Below are 20,620 nucleotides of genomic sequence, written 5' to 3'. Positions count from 1 at the left end.
CTGACTTGCTGAAGTTTTTTTGTGTGTATATGCAAAACATAACAACTGTTTAACAATCATGGAGAGACGACCTGGTGGTTGGGGCTGTCCAACAGCCTCATGGTGGACAGTGGGTCCAACAGCCTCATGGTGGACGGTGGGTCCATCAGCCTCATGGTGGACGGTGGGTCCATCAGCCTCATGGTGGACGGTGGGTCCATCAGCCTCATGGTGGACAGTGGGTCCATCGGCCTCATGGTAGACAGTGGGTCCATCAGCCTCATGGTGGACAGTGGGTCCATCAGCCTCATGGTGGACGGTGGGTCCATCAGCCTCATGGTGGACGGTGGGTCCATCAGCCTCATGGTGGACAGTGGGTCCATCAGCCTCATGGTGGACAGTGGGTCCATCAGCCTCATGGTGGACGGTGGGTCCAACAGCCTCATGGTGGACAGTGGGTCCAACAGCCTCATGGTGGACAGTGGGTCCAGCAGCCTCATGGTGGACGGTGGGTCCAACAGCCTCATGGTGGACAGTGGGTCCATCAGCCTCATGGTGGACAGTGGGTCCAACAGCCTCATGGTGGACAGTGGGTCCATCAGCCTCATGGTGGACGGTGGGTCCAACAGCCTCATGGTGGACAGTGGGTCCATCAGCCTCATGGTGGACAGTGGGTCCATCAGCCTCATGGTGGACAGTGGGTCCATCAGCCTCATGGTGGACAGTGGGTCCATCAGCCTCATGGTGGACGGTGGGTCCAACAGCCTCATGGTGGACGGTGGGTCCATCAGCCTCATGGTGGACGGTGGGTCCAACAGCCTCATGGTGGACGGTGGGTCCATCAGCCTCATGGTGGACAGTGGGTCCAACAGCCTCATGGTGGACGGTGGGTCCATCAGCCTCATGGTGGACAGTGGGTCCAACAGCCTCATGGTGGACAGTGGGTCCAACAGCCTCATGGTGGACAGTGGGTCCATCAGCCTCATGGTGGACAGTGGGTCCATCATGGTGGACAGTGGGTCCAACAGCCTCATGGTGGACAGTGGGTCCATCAGCCTCATGGTGGACGGTGGGTCCAACAGCCTCATGGTGGACAGTGGGTCCATCAGCCTCATGGTGGACAGTGGGTCCATCAGCCTCATGGTGGACAGTGGGTCCAACAGCCTCATGGTGGACAGTGGGTCCATCAGCCTCATGGTGGACAGTGGGTCCATCATGGTGGACAGTGGGTCCAACAGCCTCATGGTGGACAGTGGGTCCATCAGCCTCATGGTGGACGGTGGGTCCAACAGCCTCATGGTGGACAGTGGGTCCATCAGCCTCATGGAGGACAGTGGGTCCAACAGCCTCATGGTGGACAGTGGGTCCATCAGCCTCATGGTGGACAGTGGGTCCATCAGCCTCATGGTGGACAGTGGGTCCATCAGCCTCATGGTGGACAGAGGGTCCATCAGCCTCATGGTGGACAGTGGGTCCATCGGCCTCATGGTGGACAGTGGGTCCATCAGCCTCATGGTGGACAGTGGGTCCATCAGCCTCATGGTGGACAGTGGGTCCATCATGGTGGACAGTGGGTCCAACAGCCTCATGGTGGACAGTGGGTCCATCAGCCTCATGGTGGACGGTGGGTCCAACAGCCTCATGGTGGACGGTGGGTCCAACAGCCTCATGGTGGACAGTGGGTCCATCAGCCTCATGGAGGACAGTGGGTCCAACAGCCTCATGGTGGACAGTGGGTCCATCAGCCTCATGGTGGACAGTGGGTCCAACAGCCTCATGGTGGACAGTGGGTCCATCAGCCTCATGGAGGACAGTGGGTCCAACAGCCTCATGGTGGACAGTGGGTCCATCAGCCTCATGGTGGACAGTGGGTCCATCAGCCTCATGGTGGACAGTGGGTCCATCAGCCTCATGGTGGACAGAGGGTCCATCAGCCTCATGGTGGACAGTGGGTCCATCGGCCTCATGGTGGACAGTGGGTCCAACAGCCTCATGGTGGACAGTGGGTCCATCAGCCTCATGGTGGACAGTGGGTCCATCATGGTGGACAGTGGGTCCAACAGCCTCATGGTGGACAGTGGGTCCATCAGCCTCATGGTGGACGGTGGGTCCAACAGCCTCATGGTGGACGGTGGGTCCAACAGCCTCATGGTGGACAGTGGGTCCATCAGCCTCATGGAGGACAGTGGGTCCAACAGCCTCATGGTGGACAGTGGGTCCATCAGCCTCATGGTGGACAGTGGGTCCATCAGCCTCATGGTGGACAGTGGGTCCATCAGCCTCATGGTGGACAGAGGGTCCATCAGCCTCATGGTGGACAGTGGGTCCATCAGCCTCATGGTGGACAGTGGGTCCATCAGCCTCATGGTGGACAGAGGGTCCATCAGCCTCATGGTGGACAGAGGGTCCATCAGCCTCATGGTGGACAGTGGGTCCATCAGCCTCATGGTGGACAGAGGGTCCATCAGCCTCATGGTGGACAGTGGGTCATCAGCCTCATGGTGGACAGTGGCTGGTTTCTGTCAGCTTGTGGGTAGAAAAGGTTTGTGGATCGGATCCACTAGTAAGTCACGGCCAAACGCTGAGCACCCAAAGGGAAGGAAATCAGGGATATATGTGTGTGTGTGTGTGTGTGTGTGTGTGTGTGTGTGTGTGTGTGTGTGTACTTAATCAAATGTATAACGATGGTTAAGCAGGGCCCACACCTTGGCACAATCCCAGGGGCCCACACCCTCCTAAGTCCGGCCCTGCCTGGAGGAAAACCAAGTCCTGCCTGGAGTTTGTTTCCAGGATTCCTTCAGGCTCCTGGATGACAAGTGGAGCTGTGCTCCAGCAGTGACCTGCAGCTGATCCTGATCCGATCAGAACCTCCATCCATGCAGGACTGTCTTCTCTTCCCGCTCCAGGTGTGGACTTATTTACAGGTGTGCATGTCGTTCATGCTCTCGCAGCGCCTGCAGTGGACGTAGCAGCACCAGACAAACTTGCACTCGCAGCGCTGGATGTTCCTCACCACATGCGTGTTGTAGCCTCTGCCGCAGCAAAGCAGGTTGCATCCATCTGGGCCGGTGGAGGTCCGGTTGCAGCGGCGCCCCCTGGTGCCGGCGATGCCACGCCGCCTGTCCTCCAGGCAGTAGTTTGGAGACTTGTTCAGGTAGATGAGTTCGTGTTTGTCCACAGGGCGGCGCTGGTCCTTTTTTCTGGTCTTCCTCCTGGAACGGTCCGACACCTGGACGCTGCGCTCGTATCGCTCCTTCAGGTAAACGCCAACGCGCTGGAACGGCGCCATGGACCTCCAGCAGGTCTTCACCGCGCAGGAACCAGAAATACCGTGGCAGCGACAGTCTGTGGACATGGTCGTCTCGATGGCCTGCAGGAAGACAGAGACACTGGGCTGGAGATGGGTTCCAGGTGGGGGAGGAGAAAGTCAGAACCTGACTGCCCGCTGACGGCTGGACCTGCAGCAGATGGTCGGATCCCAACCTTATCCTGGAGGATCAGGGAGGAGTCCAACCAACCAGCAACTACTCAGATGGATGGTTCCTGTAGAGCAGATGTCAGTCACATCAGAACAACTAACGTTTCAGAGGTCAGGAAGTCCCTTTCGGACGAGAAGTTGAAGTTTGGATCTGGACCAGTGAAGCTGGGCTGGTGCAGAACTGACAGAGTAGAAGCTGGAGATCCAAACAGTCCTGCTTTCTCTCCAGCCTGAAGGAAGTGGTGTAAGGTGAGGTCTGGTCCTTCACTTCCAGAGGAACCATCCGGGATCAAAGCTTTAAGTCGATGAGAACCATTTACATGTAACTTGGTTCTTTGGTGTGGCCTGATTGAGCATCTGGTTGTCGGATGGCCTCTGTAACCCGTCTCCTTATCGAAGCCCAGCGGATCCCATGGTTTAGCCGCAGCAGCAGGTGTCTAGAGATCCAGAATCCAGGTTCAAGACGGGCCGGCTCTTCCAGAGGTCCAGTATTAAAGTGTCTTTGTGGAAGTAAAGGAACCTTCATGAATAAAGGACTTTCCAACCAGAACTCCAGCTTTAGGGAGAACGTTACTGGATCTCCGGCTCAGAAAATGTTCCCTGAGCTGCTGCCTGGAGCGGCCTGGAGACTGCAGCTGCCCCAGAGGGAAAACCACTTCCTGGGAGAAACTCCAAGCTGGTTCTGGAAAACGGATCTTCACCCACTTTGGTGGAAGAACCTTAAAGGAACATTCTGAGCACCTGCTGGCCCGGTTCCTCCCTGATCCTGTAAACTGGACCTGCTCCAACCGGTTCTCGCAGCAGAGCGAGTTTTTCTCTGAAGGGGTCTAACTGAGGTCAGAGGTCAGGATGTCCTCACCTGCCGTCCGGCTTCGGCGTTGTGCTGGTTCATGGTGCTGAGCGTGAACCCGACCCGGCCCGTTGACGAGTTCGTCCCCGAGACGTCCATGAACCTCCGGCTGAACCAGGTTCCGAACCGGATGTGGTCCGAGCAGCCGCCCCAGTGCCAGCCCTCCGCCGCCCCGGTGCCGCCGCCGCGCAGCCGGGCGTCGCAGCCGCACTCCGTCATGTTGCCCTGGCTGCAGGACCGAGTGATGGAGTGGACCAAACCCGCCGCCATCACCGCGTAGATGAACGCCGTCTCCTTGGTTCCTGCGGGATGGAGACATTCTGACATCACTTCCTCTGCAACCAAAGGAAACATGATCCCTACAGATAACCTTTGACCCTTCTGTCTGGACTAGGACTCATCAAATGAGGGCCTCCAACACCTCCTGTTTCCTTCCTGCAGAATGCAAAAAATCAGAGATTTAATCTGATTAAATCCATCTGTAGTGACCATTTGTCTCTAAACTTAAATTCAAAAATCAAAAACCTCAAAACTCGAAGGTGATCTAAAGAAAAGGTGAATCAAACTCAAATAGTCACCTGATGCACCGTGGATTCTGGTTTACGCAGCAAAAAAAGGATCAAAGGTCAAAATATAGTTGTTTGGTTTGATTTTTTCAGATCAGGCAAAAGGTTCCAGGCTTCCTGCTCCTATTCCTGCTCCTGCTCTCTGACTGACAACAGAAACCGAAATGACTGATTGGCTGATTCTGCAGGTAACAAACCTCATGACCACCACGTGCATAATAAGCTACCTAAGACCCACCTAGTTATACCGTGAAATACCCACAGCCCAACCTGATTAACTCATTAACTCATTAATGAATTTCAGGTTGGGCTGACCGGGTCATAATCAAAGAACTTCTTCTAAACAGCAAATTAAACAAAAATTCTAACGATAAATCAACTAGGAAATAAACAATAAGAATAAAACAATTTAAATTCTAAGATTTAACCAAAAGAAAAAAGGGGAAAATGGCTCCTACACCATTTAATCCAAGATGTTCCGGTAATCCCGGAGTCCAGCTGCAGGTTGTGACGTCATAAAGACGTGAGGCTCAGTCAGGACAACATGCAGCTCCTCCGTTTGGCCTCTGGGGGGCAGACTGGGTCCAGTCCGACGCTCCACCGGCGGAACCCGTCCAGTCCAGACCTACTGGTTCGGTACCATGTGGACCCATCAGAAGCAGAACTAAATATTTAGTTTCTAAGCTGCTGCGCGTCGGAACCAGCAGAACTTTAACTAAACAGGACCAGGAAAACATGCGGAATTCTGTAGAACTTTTGGTTCTGGATGTTGGGTCTGACCGCCTGGAGCCAGAACCCGTCAGCAGAACTAAAACACACAGAGTCCAGTTAGGAGCTGCCGAACCGAGCAGCAGAACTCACCGCTCGTCAGTTCGTGGCCGAACACGGCCGCGGGGTTCCGGGTCGTGGAGCAGTTCCAGCGCTCCAGTCGGAACTGGTTCCGACACTCCGCCACGGCCAGCCGGGCTCCGTCCCGCACGCCGGGCAGCAGGAAGGGCTTCCCGCGGCACAGGGCCCGCTGCCGGCCGCTCAGAACCGGGTCTCCGCAGGACGTCACGCCCAGCCACCTGTGGAGGGCAGCGGCCGCAGTTAGCGCTCAGAGCCGGGCTGCAGTCCGCAGGCTCGGTTCGGACGGGTTCTGTTTAATTCTGACATGAAGCAGCTGAGTCTAACCGACCCGGTCCAGAAGATCAGAACCGCAGGAGATTCTACAGAATCTAAAAACTCAAATGAAACTTTTCTTTCTAGCAAAAGATCTGATCGGAACCTCGGTTCTGTTCTCCGGGTTAAACTAAATCCGAACCGGTTCGGGAAAGGTTCTCCTCAGCTACAAGTTCGGTTCGGATTATTCATGTGAGAATCTCCAGAACCTCACAGTAAATGAAATAAATCTACAGAGCATGCGCAAACCCATCTGGTTCCGAACAGTTCGGTCTGGTCGGGGAGCAGGTTCTCTCGGAACCACAGACATGGGCTCAGCCTGACCCATCCGGACAAGTGGAACCGAAAGCAGTAGCGGTTCTGGTTAGTTGGATAAAACTGGACCTCAGACCGGGTTCTGGTGCTGATAAAAAGTTCTGACGAGCTGCGGTACTGCTTGGTCCGGTTCGGTACTCACATCCAGCTGGCCCGGCAGCTCGGCGGGCTGACCCAGACCAGCAGCAGAACCAGACCGAACATGGGTCGGACTCCAGAACTCCGGGTCTCCATCCCTCACCAGAACCGCCCGGTCCTGCGGATCATCCCGGTTCCGCAGCCGCTGCTTCCTTCTGCCGGACCAGGCGCGGCGGACTGGACCCAGACCCGGTCCAGGACGCTGCTGATTGGACCAGCGCATCGGCGTGACGTCAGAGGCTGATCCTGAAGCTGCGGAGCAAACAGAGCAGAAAAACATCCCGGTTCTCCAGAACCGCCTGGCTCCGGACGGGACGGAAACTGCTGGTTCCGAATGGTCCGGAGGAAGAAACCAGGAGGTTTTGGTAACCATGGCAACCCCGACCTCATAGAAAGTACCCCTGGCTCTGCCTACCAGGGACTGGACCGGTTCGGTTCTGATTAAATAAATTGAGAAACTAAAAAAAGAGAATAAAAACTTTATTAGCAGCAGAGGAAGCTCAGATCCATGAACAGAACCGGAACCGCATGCGGGCCGAACAGAACCCACAGCTAAGCAGCAGAATCATCTGGAGACGAATAAAACAGAACCATGAGGTCCAATCCGACCAGAACCAGACGTGTCACATGTCCACTGGTCCACCAGTCACTCCTTTATTTGGACCTGGAGTAGCTGTTGGTTCTGGAAGCTGGAAACCTTCAGAACCGGCCCGGTCCAAATCACTGAGTTCTATGTCCATACTGGACGGAACCAGGAACCATCAGAACCCGGCTGAGAGTTCTGGTGAGCATCTGGTCGGGTTTGATGGGTCCTGGATGAAATGAAACCGGTTCTGGAACTCCGGGTCGGGTTCCGGGTCGGAGCGAGGAAGGAAAACGGTCAGAGTTCCAGATTTATTCCCAGCAGATGGAAAATCTGATTCCACCAGAATTCCTTTACCGGATTCGGATCAGCAGCGACCCGGATCGGTCCAATGTTCCTCCGGGCCGCAGCAGAACCAGCAGCTGCCTGCTGAATGCCTGGAAAAGCCTGGAAAAGCCTGGAATTATGAACCCTGGATCCGCTTCTGCTGTGAAAAATGAAACCTGGATGGAAAAACGCTTTGTTGGAAAATCTGGGAAATGTTTTTGTTGCATGTCGGAATCTTCTAGGGAATGAAAGTCTTCAGAACTTCAGAACTTCTGGGAATGTGAAACTTCCCATGAGAGGAAGTTTTAATGAAATTAAGTTTCTTGGAATATTTTGAGTTTCTCATTATTTGAGGATTTTTCTGCATCCTCCTCATCAAACCAGAAGTATTTCCATATACGGTTCCCTTCCCAGTCAGTAGGACTTCCATGTTCATCCCGGAACATCAGTGAAGCGAACGCTGACCGGGCAGAACCCGGCGGTGACTCTCACCTGTTCCCGGGACACAGGCGGCTCAGCAGGATCTCGGAGTACACCTGGTTCACCGCTCCGCGAACCCGAAAGGTCGGAGCCTTCGACCCGACTTCCTGTTCCGTGTCCAGCATGGAATGGCTGCCGGTTCTGGTTCCGGGCTTCTTCCTGGTGGACGCCTCGCTGTCTGCAGGGTCAGAGGACTGGAGCTTCTCCACCTGGAAGGAGGAGAGGCGGGATCAGCTGGAAAACTGGAATGTTCTGCACAGCAGGAAGTTGCAGCACTTTGCCAGGATCTTTGAGCCGAATCAGGCAAAATAGGAACTGATTCTCTGAACCAGTTCTTTTGTTTAAAACCGGATCATTGGAACTTCCTCTGGAAAAAAAGAATCTGTTTCAGGAACCAGAAACTTTGTTGGGGACCTGGATCTTTTCTGAAGGAGCCGAAACGTTTTCCAGGATCTGGACTGTTTCTCAGCTGGACTTTTAGACTCAGTCCGGATGAACATCGTCAGGAGACGAGGAACCGCCTGAGCTGAACAGCTGCGCTGCTAACAGGAAGTAGAGGTTGAGGAACAGGAAGGCATCTCTGCAGATTCCTGGAACCGTCCAACCCGGTTCTGAACCCGAATCCCCGGACGGCGGCGTTGCTTTACCTCGTGGAAGTGGCAGGCGCAGCGGCCCTGCAGGAACTCTTTGTAGCGGCCCATGGTGATGCTGAAGGTGTCCACGGCCTCGAAGCGCAGGTGTCCGGCCGTGGAGATCAGCTCTGCGTTGTCCCTGAACAGGCCTGGGATCTCCGTCTGCAGGGAGACGCCGTCAGAGACGCTGCAGCAGGACATTTCCCTCTGCCGGGAACCTACCAGGCTCAGAGACCGGATGCCGTCTACAGGGAGGTGGAAGCCCATCCCCAGAGACTTCACCACAACCAGGACCTCACTCAGAGACTCCCTGATGGGGACAGAGGAGTTCCTCAGGGACCGCTGTCAGGGCCTCTGCGTTCTGAGGACACCTGTGGTGTCGTTTTATCGTTTACCTGTCCAACACGTCCTGCACCGTCCTCAGATGGTCGCTGTTGAGCCACTGGACTCCGCCCACCACCAGCACCGTCTGGTTGGAGTTCTCCAGCGGCCGAGACCTTCACAGAAACAGAGGCTCAGCCGAGGAACGCGGTGCAGCGCAGGAAGCACTGTGGCCTACTTCCTGTCACCTGTTGATGAGCTGCAGCAGGGCCTGCCTGAAGGTGGGCCTCTGGCTGCCCTCCAGCCAGAAGCGGGGATAGTAGGAGTAGCTGACCTGTGTGCGGCGCCGGTTCAGGTTGCGGTACAGCAGCGTGTGGTGAGCTCTGCCCCAGTCCTGCAGGCTGCCGTTGAGCCGCTCCATCAGGAAGAACATCATCCCGCGGTTGGTGGAGTCCCCGATGAACATCACCTAGCAGAGACCGGCCCATCAGCTGGCAGTGCCGACGGCGCCCGGCGCCCGGTCACGTGACCTCACCTTCCTGTCCGCCATGCAGTCCTGCAGCAGGGGGCGCCGCACCGGCGGGTGGTAGCAGCCGTCTGGCTGCCAGGTGACCTCCCTCCAATCACAGGTCCTGTTGTCGGAGCAACTGAGGCAGGGGACGACCCAACGACCTGACGGACAGGTGAGAGACGGACTCAGGTGAGCTGCCGGTACCGAGGGAGTCCAACCGGGTCCGGGTAAAGAACCGGGATGGGTAAGACCTTTAAGATGGTAGGAAACTCTTCTTCCTGACTGCAGAGTTAGTCTAACGGTTGCTATGGAGACCAGGAGAGACCAGCTTGTGCGCCTCCCTCCCTCTGACTGGACCCGCCTCCTTTAGCAGTACGTTCTTTAGCGCGTAGCATTGTGTTCTCTGGTCTTTCCCATATTGAGGAGCGACTCGGCCTGGTGGAGGTTTTGTTGGGAGCGGACAGACGGACAGACGGACGGCGGACACGCTACCTGGGACGTGTCCTGAGCTGCAGGGCCGGACGGGACTCTGGGGCGGGAGGTGAGGCTGGAGACCGCAGGACCGACCCGGTTGGACCCGCATGCCGCAGTCCTGCAACACAGAGAGAGGTTAGGGGAGCCCGTCATGCTGCATACATTACCCAGCATGCATCGGGTTTGCTTCTGCAGCGTCTCGGCATCAAAGCTTTCATCCAGCCCAGAGGTCAGAGGTCAGATAAACCTCCCAGTCTGCTGCCGGCTTCTCAGACGCGGCTCTTCTTCTTCTTCCTCCGCCGCCGCAGTTCTTCGTGGCGGCGCCACATTCCGCACGCCGGCGCCGCAGCTCGCAACAAAGTGTGACAAGAAAACTTAACAGGGATTTTCTTGTTCGTACCTGAGCTCAGAGTAAACGTTCGAACCGGGCCGGGCCGGGCCGGGCCGGCCAGGCTTTCATCCCAGTCAGTGGATCTGGTTCCACGGGCTGAAGCTTCCCGGCGCATTACAGAAACGGCTGCAGCATTACGAGCCACAAAACCAGAATAAATACGGTTCGGTCCGAATCCAAAACGTTCCAGAGATTTTTAAACAAACCAAAGAAACAAAAACATGCATGTTTAGATGAAACAAGAATTTATTCCTCAGACGAGGAATTTCTGCATAAAAAAACAACTCAAAATATTAGAATAAAGTTGCTTAAAATTCAGAAACTTTTCCAACAAACACTCGGGAATTCAGGAATGTTCTTGAATTTGATCCAAGTCTGACCCAGAAACTGAGGTAAACAGGAATAACAATCAGAAGGAAAATGTTCTGATGAGGACTGGAAACTACAGAACCTGAAGGTTCTGTCCAGATTCCAGGTCAGATTCCAGACATGGAGGAACATTTCCTGAAACCTGGAGGAGAGCTGCAGGTTCTCCAGGCGGCACAGAGCGACTCCTCAGCTGTGAGGCTGGAATCTCCACTTCCTGTCTGCGCCGCTCTGCAGACACTTCATGTCTAACGCGGCGTGAGCACAGAAAAAGCATCGCCGCCATATTTTACACACAAGTCGCAGGTATAAAGATGAACATGGTGAGAGAAACGGGGGTTAATATACGCTGACCTTTGACCTGCGGTGACGATGCGCTGCAGCCACAAACTGTATCTGTGGACAATAATAAACTACAAAGAGTCAAAACTCACATAAATCCACTGAAAGCTGATTCAGTTATTTAGACCAAGAATCAAACCTGATGATTTTATTGTTTCAACGATGAAACTGAACCACATTTATCCTCAATAAGCTGAAAATAAAGAAAATAAAGTAAAGGAGGGTGAAACCATGAAGATGAAACTCATCGTCTGAAAGCATCTGTGGCTCATTTCATTCTGACTGGAGAGAAAACAGCTGGTCAGCAGATGGACCCACCAGGTTTGGTTCTGAAGGTCCATCAGCAGCTGATCCAGGTGAGCCTGAGGAGCTCTGATGGAGGATTGATCACTGATCAGATTGATCAGCTTTAGATTCATCCTGGATCTGAGCAGAACGTGGAGCCCAGCGGTACCGGTACCGGTCCAGCTGCAGCCAGTGGAGCCGGCCGCTTTGTGAAAGCGCCTTATGGACAGAAAGCATCAAGTAAATGAAGCTCCTGCTGCTGATTCCTGTCTGCAGGACAAACGTCCACATTCCCACTCAGCTGCTCTGCTGCCTGTAAATCCGGATTGATGAAGGAAAGATGAGCAGCACGGATTCAAACATCTGGTTTTTTAGTGCGTCGCATTTTTCTAAATTTGTCCTACGCCAAGTTTTAGTGTGAAAACTGCAAACTCTTATGCATGAGGCCCCTGGTCGCTTCAGGGAAGTTTTCCTTTGGGAACTGAAGCCATTCCTGGGAAAGTTAACTCACAGTTTGGAGGCTTGGCTTCGGGAAATTTTTGGAGATCCGATGTGGAAGTGAAGCTGGGAACCGACTGAGACGACCTTGGATTTATTTCAAGTAGGGAACTGAAGATCTTTGGGTTCAAGGTCGTTTTGGTGACTCAGGAACTTTGTTGGGAACGGGATGTTGCTGGGATCCGAGGAGTTCCTGGACACTTTCATCAACTGGATCACCGAGGAACAGGAAGTTCTTTGTTGGGAAGAGGAAAATCTTTCTGGAACCATGTAGACCTGTGGGTCTGAGAAGTGGAAGGTGTGGTTTGAGCGGCGCTGCGGTTCTGGTGTTCCGGATCCGGGGAAGCTGAAGGACTGAGTTTTCATATTTCTGCAGATAAAATCGGCCAAATGTTTGACTTTGTGCTGGAAGCGTTCCTGACGGCGCTCAGGCGAGCCTGACGGAATCAAAGTGAAAACTGTTTCTGTTCTGTCGGACTCGATCCGTCCTGGCCGGACAGAAACACTCACCGTCCAGCACCGTGATCAAAGCTCCGGACCCGGATCCGCTCGCAGGCCCGCGTAATCCGGATCAGCTCTCATCAGATCATCGCTCTGTTTTTCTGGGAATCAGTGAGGGGAGGGCGGGAATTCACAGCTCAGCGGAGAGCAGGAACCCGGACTGCCGGGACCCGCTGGGTCCGACCCGTCTCCTGCTGATCTGCCTTCGGACAGGAGCTCAGAGTTGTGTTTGGACCGGGCCGCAGCGTTCAGCGCTGGTTCTGCTTCGTCTCGGTTGCGACACGTTTGGCTGGAAAAGCGAAGCTGCAGAGAAATTCCTGCCGGGTCCGAAGGCCTCAGATGGTTCTGGTTAGCAAAAACGGTTCTGGCAGACGGAACCGCGAAGATTGGAAAAGGTGAAAACGCATAACAGAACCAGAACCCGGGACGCCCTGTAGAACAGAACCCAGTCACCAGCTGGGATGATGCATCAAGGACATTTTGGACCTCGGTTCTGACACAGAACTGTTCTCCAGAACTTTAAACTGGATTTCTTAAAACAGGCAGCGGTTCTGATCGGACCCGCTGTGGCTGGTTCTGGTCCAGTTTCAGTCATTCTCATTTCTGAACGCAATCAGGACCAAAGCTGCTCTGGACTGACCCGGTTCTGGTTCTGGTCCGACTCATTCCAAACTTTTTATTTTGAATCCGTTTCCAGGAGAAAAACAGATTCTAGACGTGTATTAAAATCTGTCTGTTGTGTCTAAATGGGTGAATTTATTGCCAGATAATATAAAATAATTTCTGCCTACAGTGAAAAACGAGCAGCCGATCCAGAAATCGGCCTCATGGATGACCGGTATCGGCAGCGCAGAACCTGATGGGTCCCTGGTCTCGGATTTTGGCTTATAAAGTTTTTCTGGAACGTTAAACGTTCACCGTCTGACCCTCGTCAGCAGCTCTGCGACCCCTGACCCTTGGCCCACCTGCAGGAAGCTGCAGGTCACATGGTCTCCGAACGCCGGCAGGCTGGGCCGGCTCTCGCGGTAAATGTGAACGGTGTAGATCGTCATGACGACGGAACGAGGCTCCGCCCCGTCCGTCACTAGGATGCTGATCTGGCTGGTTCCCATGCCGACCGGGAAGTTGGCCGTCCTGAGGAGGAGAACGGGTCAGAACTGTGAGGCCAGGGGTCAGGGGTCAGGGGGCGGGGCTAACCTGGGTCCTCGGTGGTTGTCCAGGCGGACGACGCAGGCGGCGCTGATCGGTTCCGGTCGGATCCGAACCATCACCGTGTCGAAGGGAACCTGGGCCCAGTACTCCTTCAGGGCGGGGCTAAAGGGCGGAGTCAGGCTGAGGGGCGGCTCCGAGTAGATCTGCCTCAGGCGGGGGTCCGAACACGACCCTGGGGGCAGAACGCCGGCCAATCAGAGGGCAGTTTGGAGGATCCAGATTTCTGACTGAAAACCCAACCAGATACCGGTAGTTGAGCCGGTTCTGGTCCGGTCACTGCACTGCGCTCCAGATGTTTCTCACCTCCAGGTGACCCCGACGCCGGCTGCTGATTGGTTGGTGGGTTGGCCTCTCTGTGGAGAACAGGTGAGTCATGTGACTGAAGAGAAGCAGCTGAATGGCTGGAAGCTTCGGCTGCTCACCTGCTGCTCTGCAGGTCGTGGTGCCGACTGATCCTGAGGAGGAGGAGGAGGAGCAGGCTGGGGGGGGCCGACGAAGAGGAGGAAGAGGAGGAGGGATGAAGCTGCAGAGAGACACTGACTTAGATCAGCTCCATGACACAACCAGAACCATCAGAACCAGGCGTACCAGGTGGAAGGCTGACGGCGTCTGCAGCTGCAGATGGAAGCGCAGCAGGAACAGGAAGTGGTCGTCGTGGTTCAAACAGCTGCCGTGTGTCCCTCTGCAGCCACCGTACTGAACACAGAGGATCCAGTTCAACCCTCAGCAGCCAAACTCTCCATTAGTCTGAGTTACTGCAGCGTTTAAAGCTCATCTGGTCATTTAAGCTGAACTTTAGTTTTCAACCTTTGAGCCCAGGTTCATCGTTTTAATCGAACAAATCAAGAACCACCAACCAGAAATGGAAACAAAGATTCTCTGTAGCCATATTTCATATATAGTCATATTTCATATATAGTCATTCTTATCAGTCTCTTGAATAGGAATCAAATAAACACAAACATTTTACATTTCTTATTTCAAATTGCACTAAACATGTCCTCTTCAAAGATACACCTGAACAGAACCACAACACTGTGGTGTTAAATTTAAAGAAGTTGTAGAAACTTCAAAGTGTTTTACAAACTAATCCACCAGCATCTTAAAGCCAGAATACAGAAAATAATTCTTATTCTGAAAGAAGCAACAATATTTGGGAAACATTTCACTTCATATTCACTGTTAGAATATGAAGAGTTGCATGTACAAAATGTCCATATCTGTATATTTTACCCATGAAAACAGATCTTATTTCCTGGCAGAAATTAAAGACAAAACTTTTCCTCCACATCTCAGTTTCTCTGGTTTTAGTTTTTATAGTAACCAGATAGAGAAGCTCACTTCACAGACATGTTGTGGGAAATGGACTCATGTTCTTTCTAACTCCTGCTGAGCTTCTCTGTCTTTTCCATCACTGCTAGATTCAAAGCTCTCACCGCTACCTGGAACATTCAGCATCACTAATTCTCTGGTTTTAATGTAAATGCTCTGTACCTGCTGCCACCTAGTGGTGAGAACGTTGCATGATTACGCCGCTAGTCTCTGCTACAGCAGACACTCGAAGATGACATTATTGGCAGATAATTCATTTCCAAAAAATCTTTTAAAATCAGTTACCGTATTTTCTGGACTAAAGAGCGCACCATACTATAAGCCGCAGCTTCAAATTACAAACAGGAAAAGAAAAAAAGGAAACGTACATATATAAGCAGGGCCGTGCAGAGACCACTAAAGGGGCAGCTGCTCAAGCACCCCTAGCCCAGTGTTGTGGTCAAGACCACCTAACCCGAGACCAAGACCAGCGGCCCGCGCAAACTGACGCGACAAAATGAGAAATACGATCAAAATTACTTCTCAAATTGATCTGAAAGATCCATATTCCATAAAAACACCTAGATATTAAATACTGAATAAATCTAAACAATATTAAAAGCAGAGCAAACTTTGTTCTGCTTTCCTTCCATCTCTGTGCTACAATCCGCCGCGGCCTCATGCCATCCCTAAAAACATAACGCCCTGGGCGTGTTGCTCATGTCAGAAACCATCACTGTCTGCACCATCAAATATGGCAATTGAGGCAAAGCCCTGACGGTAAATAACGCCCAACTATGAACACTGACCAAGGAGCAACAACAGGAAGTAACCAACCAGAAGTCGCTCTCCGTGACGGTGCTCACCCTCCTCCCTACATGAAGCCAGGCCGTCTGACTCCATGGCAGACATTAATTCCAGCTGCCACTTTGCTGCTGTGCAGAGCTACACAGGTGTTAGCATCATGGCAGCAAAACGCAAAGAACTTTTCACAGTTCTGAGATGAGCAAAGCTGCTGGATGCAGGTAAAGTTAGCTAAAAGATGACTAGCTAATATCAATACAGCACCTTCAGCTCAACAAGTAGCTTGTAGGCTACTGGTGTTGTTGTCTATGTCCAGCTATGATTCACTGTTGGACTTCTTAAGTCTGACAGTCAGAGCAGTCCAAGTGATTTTAATCGGTGCGTTTTCCATCCACTGAAAACAAAGATGTTAACAAATAAACTGGACAGTTTGCTGTTCGTTTATGACATTTTCACAGTTGCGGTCTCGACTGGTCTTGAAATAAAATGCCGAGTCCTCAGCGACCGAGACCATCAAAAAATGGTATCGAGACCGGTCTCGATACCAAGACCGATTTCGAGTACTACAACACTGATTGCAGCTTATAGTCCGGAAAATACGGTATTTATTTCATAAATAGTGTCATTTCCTGGATTTATTCTGTGAAGAACCCAGAGGGTTATGTGGTTGTGCTTTCTGGAAAACTACATTTTTACATGTAGGCTCTCCTGCAATCATCACTTTTTCTGTTACAAACTGACTCCGGCCCCCAGCAGAGAAGGGAAAGTTATGTGGCCCTCAGGAAAAGGTTTGGGGCCCCTGTAGTAGAGTAAGGTCAGATGGTTACCATGGCAACAGAAAGTCCAGAGGGGCACCATGTTTACATTTCTGTAAACAGATTTTACTTTAAAAGTTGTTTTTTATTTTATTGTATTTATTCCTGAATTGTTGTCAGGGACCCGCAAACGGCCCCCGGGACTCACTTTGAACACCTTCCTGCTTCCCGTTGCTACGGCAACACAAACTCACCTGCCGCCGGAGGGTCTCTAAGGCCCGGTGCGGCTGCAGGTGTGTGGGCAGCGGCAGCAGCAGGCGCAGGCTGTCCTCCAGGACCCGGTCTCTGGTGATCTGTCCTCTGAAGGCGTCCTCACCCTGAGACGGGACGCTGAGTCCCGGGTCCACCTGGACAGACAGAGGCACACTGACCCCTGCTGGACATTCAGTGTAACCGAACCGGTCCTGAGCTGGTACCACTTGGCAGAACTTTGAGACCAGCGGGTCAGAACCGGTGTGACCAGCAGGGGGCGGCAGAGCTCACCTGGACCACAGCAGGAGAGGCGGCGCCGCTGAACATCAGAGTGAAGGTGAGCAGCTGGAAGCACAGCAGGCAGCTGGACAGAACCAGAACCAGAACCAGGAGTCAGCACCGGACGGATCTGCAGAGACGAACCTGGGCAGAACCGGGCCTCACCTGCCGCCCGCTGCAGGCTCCTGATTGGTCGACGCCGCCCGCAGCACCGCCACCACTGCCCTCTGGACCTGGATCCGGGCCAGCTGGGCTGAGGCCGGCCCGAACCGCTGCAGCAGGAAGGTTCTGATCTGCAGCGCAGGAGGTCAAAAGGTCAGGAGGTTCTACCAACCCGGATCATACCAGAGGTTCTGGTTCCTCACCTGGGTCTGCTGGCCCGGGTCGTTCTCGCTGGTCTTCACCACGATGATGTCATGCAGGAATGATGTCAGAGGGGTCACAGAGGTCACCAGGACAAAGACATTCACCATGGCAACCAGAGCAGGAGAGGGGGCGTGGCCGGGTCTGTCCCGGAAACAGGAAACTGAAAACTTCACCGTCCAATCAGAAAACACGGGGCTTCCAGGTCCAATCAGACCCGGATCACCTGACGACCCCATGCTCACCTGTTCTGAGGAAAGGGAGGCTTCTGATTGGACGACCCACAGGACACAGGCCTCATGGGAAGATCAGCTTCTAGAGAAAGGTCAAAGGTCAAATACTGCGCTGAGGTTGACCTCTGCTTGACCTGGAACAGACTCACCTGTCAGCTGCAGATAGAACCGACATCGACCTTCACCTGCATCTGAAAACGCCTCCATGAGCTCAGGTAGCAAGTTCACCTGTACACACACACACACACACACACACACACACACACACACACACACACACACAGGTGAGCTGTGATGTCATCCAGCAGGACTCAGCCTGGACAGGTGAGTCTCACCATCTGATGCTGCAGGTGTGAGAATCGGATCCTCCTCAAGCAGCTCGGCTCTGAAGAACTGAGACACAGCAGGAGGCTCCACCCACCCACATCTGGGACAGGTAGAGGGGAGGAGTCAGTACAGGTGGATGGGAGGAGTCAGGACAGGTGGAGGGGAGGAGTCAGGACAGGTGGATGGGAGGAGTCAGGACAGGTAGAGGGGAGGAGTCAGGACAGGTGGAGGGGAGGAGTCAGGACAGGTGGAGGGGAGGAGTCAGGACAGGTGGAGGGGAGGAGTCAGGACAGGTGGAGGGGAGGAGTCAGGACAGGTGGAGGGGAGGAGTCAGGACAGGTGGAGGGGAGGAGTCAGGACAGGTGGAGGGGAGGAGTCAGGACAGGTGTAGGGGAGGAGTCAGGACAGGTGTAGGGGAGGAGTCAGGACAGGTGTAGGGGAGGAGTCAGGACAGGTGGAGGGGAGGAGTCAGTACAGGTAGAGGGGAGGAGTCAGGACAGGTGGAGGGGAGGAGTCAGGACAGGTGGAGGTTCTCAGGTGGAGTCCTGCCAGGCTGTGTTGGTAAACTTTCTCTGTAATCCAGATTATTCCAGTAGATTACAGGACGTTAAATCCTGGATGACAGAAGTTTTTGTTTTTGGATCAGAACCTCTGAACAGAACCTGATCAGTTGATTATTGATCGGGATCAAATGATCCTCCAGTGATGAAGCTTTTAACCAGGATGTCATTTAATCCCACAGGATTTCCTCCTTTAATCTCTGGATTATGACATAAATGTTAAACCTCCATCTGTTTGCTCTGCTCTGTCTTCTCCAACCTGCAGTCCGTTCTGGTTCTGGTTCCGGTTCTGCTGGAGTTTTGAGGGATTGCTGCAAAGTCAATGGCAGCGCCCCCTGCTGGTCAGGAGGAGTGATGCTGCAGGTCAGACAGAAACTTTAATCCAGTTAGAATAATAATCAAACTGGGATTAACTGGGATGATTTGTTATGAACTGGAGCCACATAAATAAACTGAACTGGACTCCTAGCCCGGTTCTGGACTCTCTGCAGAACCTCAGCAGCAGAGAGTCTGCTGATGGTTTCCAGCTGCTGGACAGGAAGTCACATGACAGGAAGTCTCCACCCTCAGTGTGTGTGTGTGTGTGTGTGTGTGTGTGTGTGTGTGTGTGTGTGTGTGTGTTCTCACCGCTCTGCGTCCTCAGAAAGCTGCTGGTCTCAGCGAACCGGGTCAGATGGACCTGATATCCCATCTGCTGCAGAACCTGCAGGTGCAGCACGACCTCAGGGTCCGATGGGCCGTGGCGACCCATCAGAACCACGGCCTGCCGCCGGACCTGAGGAAACACACAGATCGACTGATGGTCCAAAACCTGAAGCTGGTCCGGTTCTGGTCCAGTTTGCCAGTTCCAGAAACCTGAAATCTGCTATAAACTGGGCCCACATGACACCAGAACCAGGGTTAATCTGGTGGGTTCTAACAAACTGGGTTTGTTCTCAGAAGGCCTGGCTTCAGTCGGTTCTGGTTCCGCTCAGGACTGGACCCTGCAGAAGCAACAGGCCTCTCCGGGTTTAGCCCTTTAGCCAAACAGCTAAATATTATTTCAACGTTTATAGCGAAGCTAAACTTTTAGCCTCTGATTCCAAAGTGAAATCTGAGATTTCAGGATAAATTATCCAACTGCGGCTGTTTATTTCTGACTGCGGAAGTTTCCAGGCCGCATCCAGGAGCAGTAAGAGCCGAGAGAGTTCGGTCCGGTCCTGGTCCGGTCCGGACAGGAAGCCGCTGGAGCCGGACCTTCAGAAGCAGACGAACCCGGGCCGGAACGCTGGCCGCGGCCCAGAACCTGGAACTCCTCCCTCAGGAATATATTTATCCAGGGTCAAATACCGAGCGGACCCAGCAGAACCGGCGGTCCGGGTTGGTCCGCCCAGCTGTCGCTCATCCCGCTGGAGAATTCCGGTACTAAAAATATTCCAGGCCGGCAGGAATGCGGCTTCCTCCAGGATCTTTCTGATCATGTGATCAATAACTGATTAAATCATTTTTCCCTTTTTCTTGGATTATAACTTTATAGTTTTTCAGAAATCGGTTCTGATTTGGACAACTGCCGGTATCTTTTGTTGCGTTTATTTTTTATTTACTCGGACTTTTCCAGAACCGACCTGCACATCGGTGCGCAGGCGCAGTTCAGGTGAGTCTCACCTGCGTCTCCTCCTGCAGGGCGTCCAGGGCAGAGATCACTCTCCTAGTCTCCATCTCCTCCGACTGGCTTCGGTTCCGGTTCCGGTCCACCTTCAAGGTCTGGTAGCAGAGGTAAAGCAGCGCGAGCAGCAGAACCAGCGGGGCCGCGCACGCGTGCCGCCGCAGCAGCATCCTGAGGAAGAGGAGGCGCCGCATGAGGAAGCTTCACTTCTTCACCTCCACCTGGAGAGGAAGAGGAGCAGCTTCATCCAGGAGGTCCGGGTCTCCGCTCGCTGGGTCCGGGCTGCAGCCGCTGCAGTCTGGGGAAAACAAGCTGGAGCTTCACCATCTGGTTCCAGTTAGTCCAGCAGGAGGAGGAGGAGCAGCTCGGGTTTCACTCTTCCTCTGAACTTTCTAAAACAACAGCAGATTCAGGAGGTCCGCACCTCCTCCTCCTCTTCCTCCTCCTCCTCTTCCTCCCGAAGGAGTTATTTCAGGAACACAAGCGGACCTTCGGTTCTGGTTCTTATGACCTAAAGACCGTTAGTTCCGTTATTCTGGAAATATTTACATTTATTGATCCTGATCATGTTTTATTTCTGGCTTTTCATTTCAAAAGGTTTAATTTGAACTTTTTCCTCCTGATGTCGCTCAAACTTTTCACATTCAGGCACCGTCCGCAAGGGGGCGCCGTTTCCCCGCT

General features: G+C 53.3%; 2 protein-coding genes across 4 annotated transcripts; both read right to left on the bottom strand.

Moving 5' to 3' along the window:
* Nucleotides 1-2,354: 2,354 nt before the first annotated feature.
* On the bottom strand, nt 2,355-6,734 carry wnt16 (wingless-type MMTV integration site family, member 16). The gene is made up of 4 exons (XM_008401690.3): nt 6,492-6,734; nt 5,735-5,940; nt 4,317-4,609; nt 2,355-3,349 (listed from the first exon to the last, which is right to left on the bottom strand). The coding sequence occupies exons 1-4, from the start codon at nt 6,581-6,583 to the stop codon at nt 2,894-2,896; spliced, it is 1,047 nt and encodes a 348-aa protein (XP_008399912.1). The 5' UTR covers nt 6,584-6,734; the 3' UTR covers nt 2,355-2,893.
* A 216-nt stretch (nt 6,735-6,950) lies between these two features.
* Nucleotides 6,951-20,562, bottom strand: cped1 (cadherin-like and PC-esterase domain containing 1). Of its 3 annotated transcripts, none has more exons than XM_081604263.1 (22): nt 19,939-20,562; nt 18,922-19,069; nt 17,743-17,834; nt 17,557-17,635; nt 17,420-17,489; nt 17,177-17,318; nt 16,977-17,104; nt 16,824-16,896; nt 16,535-16,687; nt 13,999-14,106; nt 13,833-13,933; nt 13,714-13,763; nt 13,396-13,582; nt 13,164-13,332; nt 9,834-9,933; nt 9,366-9,502; nt 9,079-9,299; nt 8,905-9,006; nt 8,732-8,819; nt 8,525-8,671; nt 8,292-8,416; nt 6,951-8,086 (listed from the first exon to the last, which is right to left on the bottom strand). In XM_081604263.1, the coding sequence occupies exons 1-22, from the start codon at nt 20,131-20,133 to the stop codon at nt 7,939-7,941; spliced, it is 2,763 nt and encodes a 920-aa protein (XP_081460389.1). In that variant the 5' UTR covers nt 20,134-20,562; the 3' UTR covers nt 6,951-7,938. The 3 variants fall into 3 exon arrangements, with proteins under 3 accessions (XP_081460389.1, XP_081460390.1, XP_008399968.1); XM_081604264.1 differs by having other exon boundaries at nt 17,420-17,486; XM_008401746.3 differs by lacking the exon at nt 8,292-8,416 and having other exon boundaries at nt 19,939-20,378.
* Between the last annotated feature and the right edge of the window lie 58 nt (nt 20,563-20,620).

Source organism: Poecilia reticulata, chromosome 23 (genome assembly GCF_904066995.2).
Source record: "Poecilia reticulata chromosome 23, P_reticulata-male-v2, whole genome shotgun sequence".
Taxonomy (NCBI): domain Eukaryota; kingdom Metazoa; phylum Chordata; class Actinopteri; order Cyprinodontiformes; family Poeciliidae; genus Poecilia; species Poecilia reticulata.
The sequence above is the reverse complement of the archived record's forward strand: the minus strand, read 5'-3'. Positions and strand labels throughout refer to the sequence as shown.